The 18,534-nt window shown below is 41.7% G+C and overlaps 1 protein-coding gene across 8 annotated transcripts in view; it reads left to right on the top strand.

The window, feature by feature from the left end:
- Positions 1-18,534, top strand: part of SYBU (syntabulin) — a 108,780-nt gene that overhangs the window by 62,219 nt on the left and 28,027 nt on the right. The window contains exon 2 of one of the 8 annotated variants that reach the window (XM_072774271.1): positions 9,541-9,768. The exons of the other annotated variants lie outside the window; for them this stretch is intronic. Coding sequence (XP_072630372.1) covers positions 9,741-9,768 — 28 coding nt within the window. The 5' untranslated portion in view covers positions 9,541-9,740. The remainder of the gene's footprint in view (positions 1-9,540; positions 9,769-18,534) is intronic. 8 annotated transcript variants of the gene reach the window in all.

The following is an 18,534-nucleotide window of genomic DNA, read 5'->3' as shown; positions in this document are numbered from 1 at the left end:
AGCACCCTGGCACCTCCAGAGTGCTTTTGATTTACATTTCCTCAATGGTTGATGACATGAGCGTCATTTAGTGTGCTTATTGGCCATTTGTGCATATTCTTTGGAAAAATTTTTTCAATTTTCTTTTAACCTGAGAGTACTCACCAGTAGGATCTGTTTCTCATATGGGATGTAAATTTAAGAGCAGGAGCCTTGTCGTCCTCTTTTTTGTATTCCAAACACACAGAGTCCAGTGTATAGTGGGGACTTAACAGTAAAGGTAGGCTCCAGGATTGAAAAGAGAAAATGGTGCAGGAAAGAATGCCAGCTTTGTGAATTACAGTGAAAAGGTGATTTCATTTTGCAGGTATTGTAGGGTTTGAGTGCAACTTGAAATTATTTAATCTTGGTTCCCACTCCTCCTCCTGCCTCATTCCAAAAGCATTTTCCAGTGGTGACAATACAAGGAAACAGTGGCACAGGAAACAGGTATGGTGCAGCAAGAATGAAGATTAAATGAGATTTAAGATTATCATTGCCCTTCCTTGTTTCAATAATGATAGTAAGAATAAACATATGTTAACATAAGACTTACAACCCTATGTGTGGGTGCAGAATTCACGCTGAGCAAGTCCTTAGTCCTGCAGTAGGTACTCACTTGCTAAGGAGGTACTTGTCTTGCTCTCATGTTGAAGGCCTAGGGTCATCCTGAAGAAAATGCAGACAATTAAGAAAAAAAAATGAGGGGGAGGGAGGGAGGAAGAATAGAAAAATGTAAGAAAACAGGAACAGTTCTTCATGTCATTTTAATTCACGGACGGATCCTTTGAGAATCAGGAAGGCCATGAACCCACCCTCCAGAAAAATACCCATTTGCACAAAATATCACTTACTGTTTCTGAGGTTTCTTGGACCTCCTTTATTAGAAATTATGAATCCTAACTTAATGACCCTTACCCAGAGGCAGATCCTGAAACACCACTTTTGTCAAACACCAATGTTTGTCATTAGAATTCTGATTTATTTGCTTATAGGCATACATACCACCTATGCGATCTTTACCTTGTGCTCTTTATTTATTTGCATTGAACCAAGGTCAGAGGGATCCCGAAAGCTGATCTCTTAGTTGCCTAAAATTCCTAACATCATCAATGAAAAAGTTGCTCAAGCTTTTGAGTGGGACCCAATTCTGTACTGTAAGCTCTTTGTAGAAAAATCTGCACTGTGACCTGTACTTCTCTGAACTTTCAGCAGAATAAACCTATCAGTCTCATAAATACGAAGAGAGGAAATCCTGGAAATGAGGCCCCTGGATGACTCCACAATTTATAAAATGCAAAGACATCATGTGTTAAACCACAAGATACTGCTCTCAGGTTAAAATGTTCTGCATCCCCCAACCCCAAGTGATTGTCCCCCTCCCCCTCAGCCCAAACTGATCCTCAGCTCTAGATGTGTGCTCTACTTTTTTTTTTTTTTTAAATAAATCTCCTCATTAGGACCAATACCAATTTATTAAAATAGCAAGCAATTAGTGTCTCTCCTACAGATGTTCCAGGACTCTTTAACATTAAATTAATCCAAGCCCATTTTATTTTAGGCCCGTTCTAGATTCTGGAAAACTGCTCTTCACCTCAAAAAGGAGTTCTTGAAATGCCCCTTTAGGCACTCAGATAGAGAGCTAGTAATGCTCACTGAGTATCTGATGTAGAAGGAGAAGGGAAATCTGTCACGGGATGCCGGGAAAAGCGTAGAAAGGTGAGCTAAGTGAGCCTGCACCTTGCCAGCTGGGCACTGCGATACACACACACAGCATGAAAGCCCTTCCTTCCTCCAGGCGGGCCTTGTTCAGGAACTTCTTGGAGGCGGTGAGCCTTCTGTCACTTTGGCTTCTATCACTTAATGGCTGTGCAGATTTAATTAAAAATTGCCACCAAAGAGGGAAAGAAAACAATCCCTAACGGTCCAGATGGATGATGGCTTTGCATTTTCACGGTTTCCGTTTATCTACAAGTCAATTCAGGAAACACTCAAGACTGAATCTCCAGAGCCTACTGCGGTGCCTGTCGTAAAGTAGGTGTCCAATACATACGTCAATGAGAAATACAGTGTGCACTCTATGCAGGGAATTATGTGTGGCATGAGAGGAGCATCAGAGAGACAGGGCAGAGAAGTCTTCAATGTCATCATCACTGCTTTTTAGGGAGCTCAGCACTGGAGGCAGAGTACCGTGTGATGCATCTGGCCTATAGTGCCGATCAGAAGGAAAGGAATGAAGGCCTTCCATCTGGGAGGCCTGAGGAATCTGTGGTGGTCACAACGCTGCTCCCAGGCGCTCCTTTCAGGTTTTCCTGATGTTTGCACCCAGATTGGCACAGCCTAATTGGATTCCTGCTCCGAGTACATTAAATGACTTTCCTGGGCCTCCTTTAATATGAGGGTTTACTACTTGGTGTATCTTAGTCCCAGGAAGAAAAAGATCTGGTGTCATTCTTTTACAAAAAGAAATACTTAAGTCCTTTCTCCACAAGGCTTGCTGGAGAGCTGGGTGGGGAAACAATTTACATGATTTAAACAAATAATCACAAGACACGAAAGGGAGGGAAAAAAAACACCTGCTGATGGAGGAGATAGGTAAAGACCAAATGGTTAGGGTCACTATAATTTAAAAGAAATCCACATTTAGAAACCGAAATGTTGAAATCTGCATTTGAAAGATGTCACTGTGTGCCATCAGCATTCAAACTAAGGTAGTATTCGGTTGTCATCTGACACCACCCAGGCTATGGAAATTGGAGACCTGGCCAGATGAACTATAATAACCTCACAACAATAACCAAGGCCTGGTTGTTTTAAAAAGACTGTTTCCCACATTCAGAGGCATATGCTAGAAAACTCAGAAGGCACCAACTAGGTTAGCGATTAATCAGCCCTGGTTCCCTTAGTAGATAGAGGCTTTTTCACTCACAGATGTTCCAGAGCTTATCACAAACATGTTTTCACTTCAAAGTTGGTTCTGTGAGATAAAAGAGAGCTAGACAACTTACGAGGGAAAGCTGTTCTTAAAATAACTTGAGCTACCTAGAGAGGAGTTGAGAGGATAGACATGGACAACTTTTCTCCAGTTAACTCAGCTTGGCTGGTCCTGGGAGAAAAAGTGTGTGTCAGAGTTGGGAGCACTTGCTAACCACCAGAGTCCCGTGTCCATCGTACTAGGTTCAAATCTTCATGCCACTGCTTTATAACCCTGTTTTCTTCAGCTGCTGGTTCTCTTCCTGAAACCTTGTATATTTAGCATCCATAAAATGAGTTGCTTCAAGGATTAAGTAGACTAATGAATGTAGTGCCCAACATTAGACCTGCCAAAAAAGAATTCTTCAGTAAATGTTAGTGGTCATTCGTAGCTCCTAAAATCTATGTCACAAATTCCATGCACTTTCTTTACAAGAAAACCCTTTAAAACTCTCATACAGAACCTCTGTTTATTTGAAACAGCATTCTAGCATGTCCTGGGATCCTAGATCATATAAAATGAGGGCAATGTTTGCTACAGGAGGACAGCAGTATGAAGTGCCAGCTGATGCCTTGACAATGAGGAGATGGGAAAATATGAAAGAGCAGACAAAAGAATGCTAAAAAAGCACAGGGGGCTCTTAAGTGTTTAAGTGCTCTGTAGCACTTTGTGCAGTAATTAATGTTCTAGAAACAGACTGAGTCATTGTGATGGTGGAGTCAGCAGAAAATGACGTGTGTGAGGTCAAAAAAATGTCTTAAGCATTTTAGAAATATTTTTTTTTTCATAGAGTGGAAGCAACTAAAAGTTTAGTACTAAAAGATTTTGGTTCTATGGAAACTTCCAGCATTCCCGGCAAGGTGTTATTTTTGTAATAGCTTATAGTACAATCAAAGGTCTTGCAGTAGCAAAAGCTAGCCTCACGTAAAGGCTGTAATCTATTTTAGATACAGAAAACCTTATGAAAATATCAGGAAGGATATGTGAGATGTAATTGTGGGGCTTGAGTAACTCTCTGAAACTGAATTTAAAAATTTTTTAGCTAGAGGCGCCTGTCTGGATCACACAGTAGGGCATGTGACTCTTAATCTTAGGGTTATGAGTTCAAGCCCCATGTTGGATGTAGAGATTACTTTTAAAAGTGAAATATTTTTAAAACAATATTTTTTAGCTAACATTTATGGAATGCTGACCACCCCCAGCAAAAGTCCAAGCATGTTAGTCTTTCATCCTAACATCTGTGAAAGAAAAGGATATTATTTGTCCCCTATATTACAGATGGAGAAACTGAGGCACAGAGAAGTTAAATAACTTATCCCAGGTTATACAGCTTGTAAGTAGATTTTCAACAGGGCAGTCTTGCTATTAACTCTTAACCATTGTGCTGATTGTAGGTCTGTCTTCAAGGGAATAATTTTAATTACAATCAGGGAGTGTGACAATTGAGAGATGTGTTGAATAAGACAAATTATTTTCCTTTAATGTCTGCAGAACCTAAAAATTCTTACTAATTTTCATAAATTAGCTAATATAGTCCATATGTAGATTATGCTAGCTGTTGCTGGTAAGAAAATCAATGAACCTCAATGTAAAGTCCACAGAGTTGAACATACAAGATTGTTTGGATGCAGATCAATAAACCCTGAGGCTGGGATGCCTGGGTGGCTCAGTGGTTGAGTGTTTGCTTTTGGCTGAGGTCGTGATCCTCGGGTCCCACACTGGGCTCCCCAAGGGGAGCCTGCTTCCCCTGCCTGTGTCTCTGCCTCTCTCTGTGTGTCTCTCAATAAATAAATAAAATCTTATAAAAAAAATAAACCCGAAGGCTATGAACATCAGAGGAATGTTAAGGTCTTCAGTGTTCCCCATCATAAACTCGTCCTTTCCTACTTGTCAGGATGTTTATTGTGCTGCCCTGCATATCATGAATACTTTCCTAAGCAGAGATCATTAGTAGACTTTTGTCAATTTAAACAAGAGGTCCTGCGTTTATACTGAAATGGGTCTCTGAACCTTTCTTTCACCCTGAGAGAAAGAATGCTCACCCAGGAGACAGCAGAGAATGTTTTGTGGTGGACTGTTATACAATCTATCACTTCTCCCCTACAGAGACCAGACCAGTAAAATAAAGCTTAAATGTGATGAGTGAACGGAAGTGTTTATCTTTATGGTGGGGTTACATATTTACTCTCATGACTTTCTCCCATCTGTGCTTTTGATGATGCACCCAATCATTATAATGGTACCAACTGGTCCGTTAATGGTTTTCCCCCTAAGAATTAGTGAATTATAATCCTCTTATTCCCAAAGGTGACTGCCATCCAGATTCTGAGTCTGCTGGGATTTATTGCATGTACAGCGTTCTAGCCACTGGTTTGGGGTCCTGCCAAATGCTTACTAAGTGCTCTAATGTGTTGAGAGCAAAGCATTATTGGTCTCCCATACGGGGCAGATGTTTCAGCAGACCACACACCCACCGTTAGACATATTTATCAACTGCCAACATAAGAGAAATAAACCTAGAAACTTATTTTATACATAAACTTGGAAACCAAGAGTTATAAATCATGCAGATATATGCTTCAGATTGGACCTTTTTTTGTACTAATTGAGGTGAGTTTATTGAAGAGACTCTGCATGCAGTGGGCATGATTAAGGGGATCCAACAAGGCATGGTGAACTACTTGGCCCTGGCAGCACCTTGGAGCCATTCCTACATCCTGAAGGGCCAAGACGTGGGTAGAGTTACCCAGAACCCAGAGGGAGAGAGCTCTGAGGCCACGTGTGAAGCAGCTTTGGTAGAGGAAGGAAACCCCTGACAGGAAAAGAGCCAAAGGGGTAAATACCCTGATCTGTCTTCTTTGTTGGTATAATTTGTTGTGTGGCGTTTTGGCATACAGCAGGGTTATTGACAAAAAGTTTTATGTTGAACCACATATAGTATGTTAATTTGGGTAATTAACTGCATTAAAGTTTTTACCACCTAAGCTTGTATCTGATAGCAACGAAGGATGCAGGTCTTGGTAAACTAAGGTGATGCTCTATGAACTTGGCTATAGTGGGCTTATACTTGGAAATGCATGGCCTAGAATGTTTATGGCTTTGTGGAAAGGTGATGCTCATGGTAGAAACTAAAGGAAAGGAAGGAAACCCTCACTTTTTCACATATAAGAGGTTCTGCTAAACCTCTGCTTGAATTCTAGCCAGGATTCATTGATTAACTTTCGTTCGTTCATTCATTCATTCATTCCTTCAACTAATAGTTATTAAGCATTTATTCTGTGCTGACACCATTGCTCTAGGCATTAAGGAGAGAGGGAAGAAACACAGATACCTGTTCTCATGGAGTCTGCCTTTAACATGGGGAGATGGCTGATACACAAGCAGACAAACAAGATGAGTTCAGATAGTGACAAGCAAAACAAGGTAATGCTCTATAGAGGGTGAGCAGAGGAGTGTCTGGGGCGATGACATTTGAGCTGAGAACTTAGCCATATTCCTTCATGTTTAGGGAGGGCTGAGTGGGTGTGTAGGGCAGTGAGTTAGGAAGGTAAAGAGCAGTAGCAGGTGAGCCTGTATTGTTAGAGTACTGCAAAGCCATTGGAGGGTTTTAAGAAGAGAGACATAATTTAAGGTAAATGTTTGAGATCCTTCTGGCTACTCTGTGGAGCTTGGATTATCAAGAGGTAAAACCAGAAGCAGGTATGCTAAATTAAGATGGCTTAGCCCAGAAAGAAGGCAGTGGAAACAGAAAAGTATAGGGACACAGTGCATATGAAAGAATGTAATGTCCCCCATTTCCCAAAGGAGAATAAAAAAGTTTTATTTCATTTGCTAGCTCAAGTAAATCTTTGGAGATACAGATGAAATAGTATCTGATGGGTTTTTTTAATTTGCTATCTTAGTTAAATGTACTTACTTTTACTATATTATTCATTTACCAACATTTTTTTAAAAGATTATTTATTTGAGAGAAAGAAAGAGCATGAGCAGCGGTTGGAAGGAGGGGTAGAGGCAGAGGAGAGATTCCCTAGCATATTCCCCACTGAACAGGAGCCCGATTCCAGGCTCCAGTCCCCCAACCCTGAGATCATGACCTGAGTCGAAATTAAGAGTCAGTCACCTAACTGACTGAGCCACCCTAGGGGCCCCTAGAAACATTGATTTTTTAAAATTCATAGCTGATGTAATTTTTTAAATTCAGTTCTCATCGCTAGAGTTACTTTTCAACCCATCTGACTTTTCTAGAGCACATCATTTTCACCTTCACCTAATTTGTGGATATGAAACAACTTTGAGTCTGTGTCTGGTCCTCTCATTGGACATTTTTTTTTAAGCCTATAAGTATTATGAGGGTATCAGTTAAGTTACTGTAAATAAAGACTTTAAAATACAGAGGTTAAAACCAGACAGAAGTTTGTCTCTTGCTGAACAAAACCTAGGTACTTGGGTAATTGAGACTGGTCGGCAGCTATGTCAAGGTGGCTGTCATCCACCAGGCAGCAGGAAGGGTGAAAGGGACCACTCAGTCATTTTAAGGTCAGGATGTGGAAGTCATTTGCAATTATATCCCAGGACACTTAGTCAACAGGCACCTATTTAGTGGAAGAAGGGAAGAATGGAGGTAGACACTGGGGGACAACATTGGCTATACAGCATGGGGACAGCTGACTTTTCTGTCAGTCTATATGAGTATTTTTCACTATCCAAAGCCGTTTGGTTCTTGAGTTCAGTTAGCAAAGGATAGGGGTTTTCGTGATCTGTACAATTTAACCATTGACTATATTGCTATTTAAAGTGTCCTTTTAGGGCAGCCTGGGTGGCTCAGCGGTTTAGCACTGCCTTCGACCCAGGGCCTGATCCTGGAGACCCAGGATCAAGTCCCACATCGGGCTCCCTGCATGGAGCCTGCTTCTCCCTCTGCCTGTGTCTCTTCCTCTCTCTCCCTCTCTGTGACTCTCATGAATAAATAAATAAAATCTTTAAAAAAGAAAATAAAGTGTTCTTTTAAAGGCTGGAAGAGTCACAGGAATAATTACAAAATCTGTTTTTTTTTTTAATTTCTTGTCCTCCTTCATTTTAAACAATCCCATCAGTCGACCTCCAAAGGCAGCCGAAACTAGCACAGATTGAGGTCAATTTAGACTGATGTCTTTTTCAAATGGCATTTTTTGTTCAAAGAAAGTACTTATGAGCAAGAGCTCTGTAATAAGAGGCTTTGGAAAGACTCTGATATATGGGGTTTCTTCTTTTCTGAGAGGTAATTGTGGAAGAAGGGTTACTTCACCTTATATTTAGACACTGAATAGGGTACACCAGGCCTCCTGCAGAGCTATGGGCGAAGGGAAGTTAGTGGGCAAAAGAGGGTTTTTTTTTTTTTTTTTTTAGACTTTATTTATTCATGAGAGACACAGAGAGAGAGAGGCAGAGGGAGAAGCAGGCTCCATGAAGGGAGCCCCATGTGGGACTCGATCCCGGGTCTCCAGGATCCCACCCTGGACTGAAGGCGGCGCTAAACCGCTGAGCCACAAGGGCTGCCCAAGAGTTTCTTTTGTAACACAAAAAAATGTCTTCACTTTTTCTTTGTAATATGGAGGAATGATTAATAGCTAGCTTTTAAACGTTACTGTGAGAATCCTGAAACGTGTTGGGTATATAGCAGAGCATATGCATACTGCACACACTAAGAGGTCAACATGCACATCACAAAGATCATTGTTAGTACTGTGTTTGTAGTAATGGTGTTTGTCTGGTATGCAGTGTTCAGTAAATGATCATTATCATCATTGCTATTAAATAAGAAATGAGGATAGTTTACAAGTAGCACAGCTTTAGCAGTAAACATGTACATCATGTATCTACAAAAACCAATGTCAGTATTTGGCAAGAAGCTGTGTTTGAAGTGATGGTGTTTGCCTGGTATACAGTAGGTGTTCAATAAATGATCACTGTGATAAGAAGTGGAGAAAGTTGACAAATAGCACAGTGTTAAAGCATTTGAATGTCCACTCACCATCTCCTCTGTATCGGTCTGGTTTTATCACAGATGCCTCTTTTGTAAGAATTATTCTGATATAATGGAGGGCTTTGGTGGAAGCTGAATAAATGTGTTTACTCTCAGCATTTGGAAGGACTATGCTGAGGGTGGTCCCAGAGATTCCTCGATTCCCTTTTCTCCCTTCAGAACAACAGATCTCTCCTGTTCTTCTCTCTTGGGCAGCACTATAAAGTGCCTTGCATATTTAAATAGCTGGAATTCATGGAGTACACCAAGCATTTTTTTTCAAAGCTTCACATGCATGCCACTAAATTTAGGAATGTGTGGGGTTTTGCTCTAATTTCTTTCTTGCCCATTGAGACATAATCATTGTAGAAAGACAGTGTTTTGCTCCGACATTGTCAAAGGATTAGCCCTGACTGTTGTGTAGGCATTTCCTTCTATTTGACAATTTGGTATTTCTTTAAATGCTTTGTGTCCATTCATGAGGGCGATGGTTTCATTTGAAATGCTGCAGTCACCAGGGAGAAGCTCCCCTGCTCTTCCCTGATAGGCCAGCCATCCCTCTGCCTCCTGTTGCTATGGTGCCCAGCAGAGTAACTTCCTTGCCCTGCACATGGAGGAGGCTCTGTCTCCATGGATACCCCACTCTGAGACTGTACTCCACGGAGAGATGAGCTGCTCACACTGTATTTCTGCACAAGACGTACCCCAGCCTGTGGCGGGAGGCTGTTTGCAGAGGCAGTGTTTGCCATGAAAGTCTACGGAGCTTACCTGCTAAGTAAGTAGTATTAGTCACAGTAAGTAAATAATAGTCATGGAGGATATGCTCTTCGTGTATGCATGCGTGTGTAAAGTTAGTTGTGGTAGGCTAACAATGTAGACTGAAAGGAAATTTTCAACTCTGCCTCTCAGATATTCTGAATGCAGAGTCTATAACCAAACTTTTAAACACACACATACACACATTGTTTTAAATACCCCTTTAAGGGGTGAGTCTGTTTGTGCAATTTGAAGCCAAAACAAGAAAAATTGACTATGGACTTTTATGTGTTAGAATGCTCTTCTAACTCTGAGCATTGCTTGGTGCATTTGTCAATGCAAAGCCTGGCCTTACTCAGTCCTGTGCTATGGGAATAGAGGAGCACAACCACAATTAATGCTAATTGGCACTGCGCATAGTTGCAGTGGGCCTCTGTGTAGGCTGAGACGCCATGTATTTATTATCAGGAGAGAGCTTGCTCATGTGCTCATGTGTGCCAGTTCGTCGAAATTATTCAGAGCACATCTCTGACCAGTTTTAATTTACTTTTCTCACGTGGCATCCAGTAGAAATTCTGGAACTCTTCATGTTCGTGGAATCGGGATGTGGAAGAGTGTTCTTTTTTTTATTAACTGATTTGATCCAACATTTCCTCTTTACTCTGCATTCCAAGAACATACGGGTTGGGTTTGCAATGTTGTAAAACACATGAGTCATCTTAAAGCGATTTTCATCTGGTGGGCAAATGATTAATGCTTGTGGTGTTAAAATTAATTAGTAGAAACAAAGAAAGACTATACATATGGTAAGCCTAAATGTAGTTCAATAGCTTTTAAATTGTGTAAAATTTAGATTTTTAGATCATTCACAGTAGATAAAACAACTCTAAACAAAAAGCAAAACGTGTGTAACATTAGTATAAGAGGACTTCAGAAAAAAAAAAAAAGAGGATTTCAGTTTTAATCACATAAAAAAGTGAGCACAGAATATTGTGCTAGATTGTAAATTTCTCTTATTTTCTGTACTATTGACTGACCATTCAGCAAAGGACAACTTTAGTCATGCCTCAATTTTAATTGCCAAAAATGGTGAAGAGTTACCACCCTTTGAGAATGTGAACTGTACTATGTATGACTAGTCTGCATCTGACTTTGTTATGGAGATTAGGCTTTAGGTCATTGCCTTAATGTTTTATAAATATCATTTCCATCCTTCGAAGGAGCAGCAGACAAATAAGGAGGCATGATGAACTCTGTTGTGATCATGGTTTTGGAGACATGCAAACAATGTCAATGACACTTTTCCCAATGTTTTTCAGCTGATTGGTAGCTTAAGGCCCCATTTCCCCATCTTGATCTGTCTGGGATAAATTCTCCTGCCCATCTCTGCAAACCAGCACAGTGTGGGATTTTTTTTCACCTCAAAATGTGTGAATCTCCTCTCTGAAACTGTTTCCTCATCTGTATAGTGAATAATAGTGAATAATAAATAGTGCCTATGACATAAGGCTTTGAAAATTCAGTGACATAATCAGTGGCACATGGCATACAATAAATATTAGCTGTTGTATTACAATCACTATGAGCAGCATCGTCACCATTTCTGTGATGCTGTATAGTCAAGGAAGGCTATAGCTTAGAGCTTGCACAATTCTTTGGTTTGGCTCCATTGAGCCTATCAAATTTTCTATCAAATACTCACCACTAAGAATCTAACTATGTGCTTGATATTCTGATGGCAATTATGGCATTCGGTATATGTGGTAATGTACGTAACAAAATGTGAGATATGTAATAGTTTTCTCTTTTCCAATGCATGCCTTTCTCTTTTTGTTAAATGGCTATACATACATATAATAAAACCTGCCTGTTCCTTTTGCTGCCACTAAAGGGTATGTAGCATGCCACAATGGATATATAAGATAAAAGGGGCTAGGCCATGGCATAAGTTGTTTTTTTTTATAAGTTGTTAATATTTATAATAAATTAAAAATGTGACAGTGAAAAATCTAGGCTCAAAGTCTACGCCTACTCCCTTTCCTGAAAGGATTTCCGTTCAGAGTGCAGTAAATGACACACTTTGAAAAGAAAGCAGTTTCATTAAGTTGAAAGTTTGGGGAGTGATGGGAGAGGAAGAGACAGGAAATGATTGATTAATCTGTATAAAAATAGGCCCCATGCTGGGATCTTTCCTTTTGCACTAATCCTGTGTGACATCTGAGCCAAAAGAAAATATCTAAAACCAGTGTCCTATGCGCAGAACCTGCTGGTGCTGATTTTAAAAACGCAGGAGGAGCTGACCCAAATTGCATTTTGCAACTTTATTTTTAATTTTATGTCATTTTCATTTTCCATATCTTCTTTCTGGCATAGCCCATCTTTCCATCTGTTTGCCCTGGAAAGAACGTGGCATGTGGAACAAGGACTGTACCAATTCACTTGAGTGGAAAAAAGAGGAAGACATTTTTACGATGTGATTTTAAAATGAGCTCTCTGGAGTTTAGGAACTTGAAAATCATCGTGTGTCCAAATATATAGCTCAATATATTATGCTAAACTTGATTTCATATGCAATATCACTCAGATCATGTAGCTAGAATAAGCCTTCTGTTGTAATGGTTCAAGGCAGACAGTAAATCCTTAGCAACATCCCCACCAACATGGTGACCTTTTATCTGTGCTGTGGTGGTCTGTGACCAAATAATGCCCCACTTTCTTTTCCATTGTTTTCGGTCATACAGTCACATGCTCTGATGATGCACAGTTTGTCAAGGGTTGGTTAGGCACTTGGTGCTGCAGGCATGTGTCGTGGGTCACATCCTTTGTTGACATCTGAAGAGCATTTGGAGCTCTCGGTTCTGCTTGCTGAGTCCTTTCTCAGCTGTGGGAGTTGGTAGCAGTTTCAGAGGGAGGGATGCTTCCTTGGGTCTTGTGGGGCAACAGCACTATTCGGGGAAACTGGATCTTCCTGAGTGTTTGGCTTCTTGTACTCACCCCTGTGGCTGAGATAGGCAGGCTTTGCAAGCCTCTGCCAGGAAGATCTGATTTCTGCCGAGACTATGGGCGGACCTGACTGTTCTTGAGAGATGGAGGTTGTGCCTGAACCTGATACTGCCTGACATCCAATGCTCTTCCCCTCAGTTAATGGAAGAAGGGAAGGATACAGGCCACAGGCTGAGAAGCTCTAGGGCATGCAGAGCAATGGGTTGGGATCTGTAAGTGGTGCTCTGGTGTCGTATCTTGCCAAGCCTCGCTTACCAGGGATAGTAAAGCGGTTTTGTCTGTAAAAGGCTGAGGCATCCTTGAATTTTGGGTGGGATTCTCTGGCTTAACATTTCCACCCTTCCCTTTTCTCTTTACTCTCAGCCACCACTTAACAGAACTGAACCAGTAATGCTACCAATTTGTTTTCTCAGCAAGTAGTTATTGATGAGCCAGGTAGTGAGCCAGGTACTGGGATATAACAGTAAACACGGGGCCCCCTGTAACATGTGTGACATGTTTCTGGGGGAAGTGCAGGCCCCCATGAGTGTGCAAAGAAGGATGGTGGAACCCAGACTTTGGGAGTCTGGAAAGCACCCCAGGGGAAGTAATGTGGTATGGACACTTACAAAGGGTTAAACCAGGTTCTTAAATGCAAAGACACTTGGGAATCCGAATTTCACATGCCATTTCTGTTAACTTAAATACTATGTACTCCCTTAGAATTTTTTAAAAAAATTCTATTGTTATGATCACTGTGTTATATTTAATACTTTTTTTTTTAGATGGCTCTTCCTTCTGCTGGGGAATGAGCCTTTCTAGGTCATGGACCAGGTTTTCTTTCTCTTTCTTTCCTTATCATTTTATTATCTTTTATTTTAAATTCATTTGAGCTGCTTCCCTGTTTCTTTTTAGTATTATGGATAAAATGTAATGCACAAGATTATATATATATATATATAACACACGCGTAAGCCTTTCGCTACAATAATAAGGCAGGTATTTGTGATCCACCTTCCATTTTCAGAATTATCACCACCAAGCTGTCTGCGTGATCTCTCAGATCCCATTCTCTGCCTTCCACCAGAGGTGACCGCGATATTGAAATGTGCGTTTTATCATTTCCTTGCACTTTAAAAACGATCTTACCATTTTAAATATGTGTTCCCTACAAATAGGTTAGAGACACAGGGGTAAAATTTTAAAGTCTTGGAGCCATGTTTTCTGTGCCTTTATGTTCCTCATAATTAGCACAGTGTCTAGAACTTAGTAGGTCCTCCCTAGAGGTTTGTGAATAGAAGGTTATGCCCCAGAACGCAGAGGATATTTGTGTAGTGCTATATGTCAGGGAGATACTGGAATTCAGCTTTAGCGAGCTTATTCCTTTTGAGCTTTTGTTATATTTGCCTCCTTGGAGTGCTTCTAGATACAGTCTACAGAAATTAATTATACACTATTTAATAGTTCGGGGATATTTTCAAACTACCATTTCCTACTTATCATACTGTCTGTTTTACTGCCAAGTAGTTATTCTCCAGTGATCCCAAAGAGAGTGGCCTCTGTATTTTTGTAACGGTCTGCTTTGCTTTTCCATTCCATTTTGGTTTTTCAAAGAACATTGTGGGGCGAGGAGGAAAGAAGAGAAGAGAGAACACTGAGTACACTTGAATCTAAAAGTTAACTTGTGGAGGGCTGGGGGAAGGGCAGAGCAGCAGGGCAAGCAAAGTGTTGGCCCGGGAATGTGTGCTCCATGCCAGATGTCACTTCGAGTTGAGATCCTGGGGAAGGTTCCATTAAACAAGTCCATGGAAATTCAGAGCATAATTTGTGTGCAGAGCATAATCTCATTGTGAGTGTGCTCCATTCTTTTTTAAGTGCTAAAAAACCACACAAAAATCAGTACAGAACTTTCTCAGGGGGGACATTCAAAAACATTTTGTTCGGAAGCTTGAGAGTTCAGATAGTTTTTAATTGATAAACAATGGTGTGAGGTGAAATGCTGGAGCTTGCTGCCAGAAGCTGAACTGGTTTGCAGAATGCTTTGTCTCTCTCACCAACGTGCACCCAGCTCTGGAAGGTCACAGTGGGAGCACTGCCTCCGAGGTGAAGTGCTCTGGCTGGGTGGGTTCTGGGGCTCAGGCTCAGCCGGGCCTGGGACAGCCCTCTCTGGGCGGAGCTCGGGAGCTGTCCACCTGCCTTGCACCTGCTCTCCTGCAAGCCAGGCCTCTGATCCAGAATTCTCTCTGTTGTGTTGCCAGGCTTTCTCCTGGAAACAATTCCATGTGACTTTGTTATTCCCTCTTCCCGACCCTTGAACACATGTCTGAATTAAAACAAACCCCTCTAGGCCTTCCATTTCTCCATTTGCTTTTGTTCCAACACTCTACAGATGCCAGAAATGGCCAGAATTTACCCAGTTTATTTGTTCTACCTTATTGACATTCGTGCTTGCAAATAAAAGATATTTGTATTAAAGATTGACTTCACAGTGCTAGATTAAATCTAGCATTGATCTTGGAGCCTCTCAATCCATTCTGATTAGGTGATTTAATTTTTCACATAGTCCTCAGGCAATATGAGAGACATTTTTTTCCTTTCATTTTATTGTGATAATTCCCGAATGGTTTGTTTTTCCACTCTGTGCAGAAATTGGGACTCAATTGTTCTCTTATGTAAGTAGCACTGCAGTCAAGCATGGAACACAAGGGGAAAGTATTGGTTAGCATTTTACTTAATTTCTGCTTTTCCTGTTTTAAATTCTTTTATTTACCTGGAGGTTTAAATGATTTTTGACCCGATGCAGTTAGTTTCCTGAACCTAAGAATTCAGAACTGGAAAGGGTCTCCACTGTCAGGGCTCTCCTCACTTTACCATATGACCCACCTCCTAACTGTATTAGACACCTGCCCTGACTTCCAGTGTCCAGCCTTTCCTCCAGATATTGCTGCTATGATAGCTGCAAAAAACATCTCTGTGTTCCTATTACCTGCCCCCTCCCCCAATTCCAGGCTCTTCATGGCTCCCTCTTGCCTTCAGAGTAAATGCCCTTAGCGTAGCGTTCACATGCTTCAACTCTTCTAGGTACAAACCACCTTTGTGGCTTCTTTATCTCGTCTGATACCTATACTCCAGCCAAACAAGGGACTGAATGTGTTCTGAATATTCCCTGTGTGTTCCTTTCTCCCATGTTTCAGTTCATGCTATCCTTGTCGCCTGCAAGGCTCCCTTCTACACCCCCAACACTTGTTCATATTCTGTCCAGTGTTGGAGGCCTGTCTCAAGTGGCATCTCATCCATGACATATCCTAGCTGGGAGTATTTTTCCTTCCTCCATGATCCCTTAGGACCCCTCCATCTGTTTTGCACTCACCGTGACCTCTCATGTGCTATCTGTTTGTGTGGCTCATTTGCTCCGAGAAGGATCTTAGAGCACTAGACATCTCCTTCTCCAGGCCCTCCTCTCCAACTGCCTGCCCCAGGGCCTTAGCAGGTACAAAGTTTATTGCATATCGGAAATGGACTAAATTGAATGTTATCATCTTGGTTTCTAGTTCTTAGATCTTTGCAGATTCTGATCACAAAGTGCCAAGCAGAGAGAGTGAAGAAGAAGGTAGACTCTGGACTCAGACAAGCCAGCTCTCCTGTTAGTACAGCTCATGGCCTGGGGCAAATCTCATCAGGCTCAGGACAGTTTCCTTGTCGACACCCTGTGTTTTTGAGAGGAATTAGAGTTTTTAACACCTTGTGCTTTTGGCACATGGCAGCTCGTAATGTTAGTACCCGACTCCACCCTTTGTTGTATCATTCATCTCATCTATTCAAGGCCTGTGGAATTCATAGTCTGCCGACAGTGCCATACCTTTCATGTTTTCATTCATGTCATTAATAAAGCATGTTAAATAGGTTAAGGACAAGGATGGAGTCAGGTGACACATTACTGGAGATTTCCCTCGAGGTTGACAGGCAATCCATTAGTCAACATCCTCCAGGTACCAGACTGGGCCCTCATCCAGTGTGCATGTCAGCCTTGTTTGTAAGATTCTCCTAAGTGTTGGACTAAATGCCCACCAAATGCCACATCTATGATTTAGGTGGCAGCCTGCAATCCTAACTCTGTCAGGAAACTCCCCTGCAGGAAGCCTGATGTGGGACTCGATCCCAGGACCTCAGGATCATGACCTGAGCCAAAGGCAGATGTTCAACCACTGAGCCATTCAGGTACCCCTTATCCAGTACTTCGTATGGCGTGTATATTCCTTCTCCAGCCTGCTACTTCTCTTCCTTTGTGATTTCTCAAAAGTGAGTGGGGTTATTTCCACAGTCAAATTTATAAGTTCTTTCAGTACCTTTTTTCTCCTAATTCAATAACTATTGTTCTGAGCCAACTATATGTTGGGCACTGTGCTCAGCCTTGGGGAAACAGGGATGAATAAGACAGAGGTCTTCCCAGGCTGCACAATTTTTGCTTCTCAAGTTTGGAGCCAAAAACTTGAATTTTGAGAGATTTGGGCATATGGGATGGAGATAGGAGTAGAGGGGATATTTTTCCTACTTGTCAATAATACTAGTCTGTCAATTCAACTGAAGGGAGAGAAGAAGGAAGGTCACTTGCAGAGCCTTTCCAGGAGCCATTGCTGAATGCCAAGAGTGGAGAACGCTTAATGGTGTGAAATCTGTCAAAGCAACAGCACCTACTGTGTGCTACAGGCTGCATTAGGCACTGCATACAGTGATGAGCAAGCCTGCAGGGAGCTGATGACGTGCTGGGAAATTACTAACAGGCATTGCTCTGAATGTGATGAATGCTTCTTAAATTCTGGGTAGGGTGAGAGCATAAAGGAGGGACACCGGATTCCATTCCTGGAAGGAATTAAAATTCGAGGCTGGAGACCTGAAGAACAGGTGATAGTTAGCCAGGCCCAGAGGGACAGGAGAATAATCCAGGTAGAGGGAACAGCATATGTGGAAACTGGGACCCCACAGAGTGTTGTGCTGCCTTTAGGAAATGGTGGTAGTTGCACTGGCCGGGGCTGCAGTGGCCACTGAAGAGATTCTGAAGGGCTTGTAAATCATGTCAGGGAACGTAGACTTGATCTTAAGGACATGGGGTGCCATTAGAAGGTTTCAACAGGGGAGTCACCTAATGAGATTTATGCTCGGGAGCAGTGTGGAAGATGGAGTGCTCAGGCCCCGTTGAGCAGCTGGGGCACAGTGTGTGGCAGTTTCAGTAATTCTGGGCGAGAAATCCTGGTGGCCTGGTATGGAGCCCTCCGGATGGGAAGAAGCAGACGGAGCGCGGAGTTACAAAACAGATCTGAGCAGGTGGCTTGCGGTTTATAGTTAAATATTAAAAACAAGAGCCATTTATAGTATTTTTCATACTTTAGTGTGTGTAAAAGATCACCAGGACAGTTTGTAAAAGTGTGAATTATGGGAATGATATGAAGAAACCTCAGTCAACCCTGGAATATGAGTGAATGTGTATTTTCAGCAAATAATGTAAGTGACATGGATATAGGTAGTTTTCAGATTGCATCATGAAAAGCCCCTTTTTATTGGATGTTTTCAAATGGCAATATTCTTTTAAGTACATTCACAATATGTTCACTCTTCATTTAAGAATGAAGATCCAGGGGCACCTGGGTGGCTTAGTGATTGAGCATCTGCCTTTGGCTCAGGTCATGATCCCAAGGTCCTGGGATCGAGTTCTGCTTCAGGGTCCCCACGGGAGCCTGCCTATGTCTCTGCCTATGCCTGTGTCTCTGCCTCTCTCTTTTTGTGGCTCTCATGAATAAATAAATAA

This window comes from Canis lupus, chromosome 14 (assembly GCF_048164855.1).
Source record: "Canis lupus baileyi chromosome 14, mCanLup2.hap1, whole genome shotgun sequence".
Classification (NCBI taxonomy): domain Eukaryota; kingdom Metazoa; phylum Chordata; class Mammalia; order Carnivora; family Canidae; genus Canis; species Canis lupus.
Note: the sequence above shows the minus strand (reverse complement) of the source record. Positions and strands in the feature narration are given on the sequence as shown.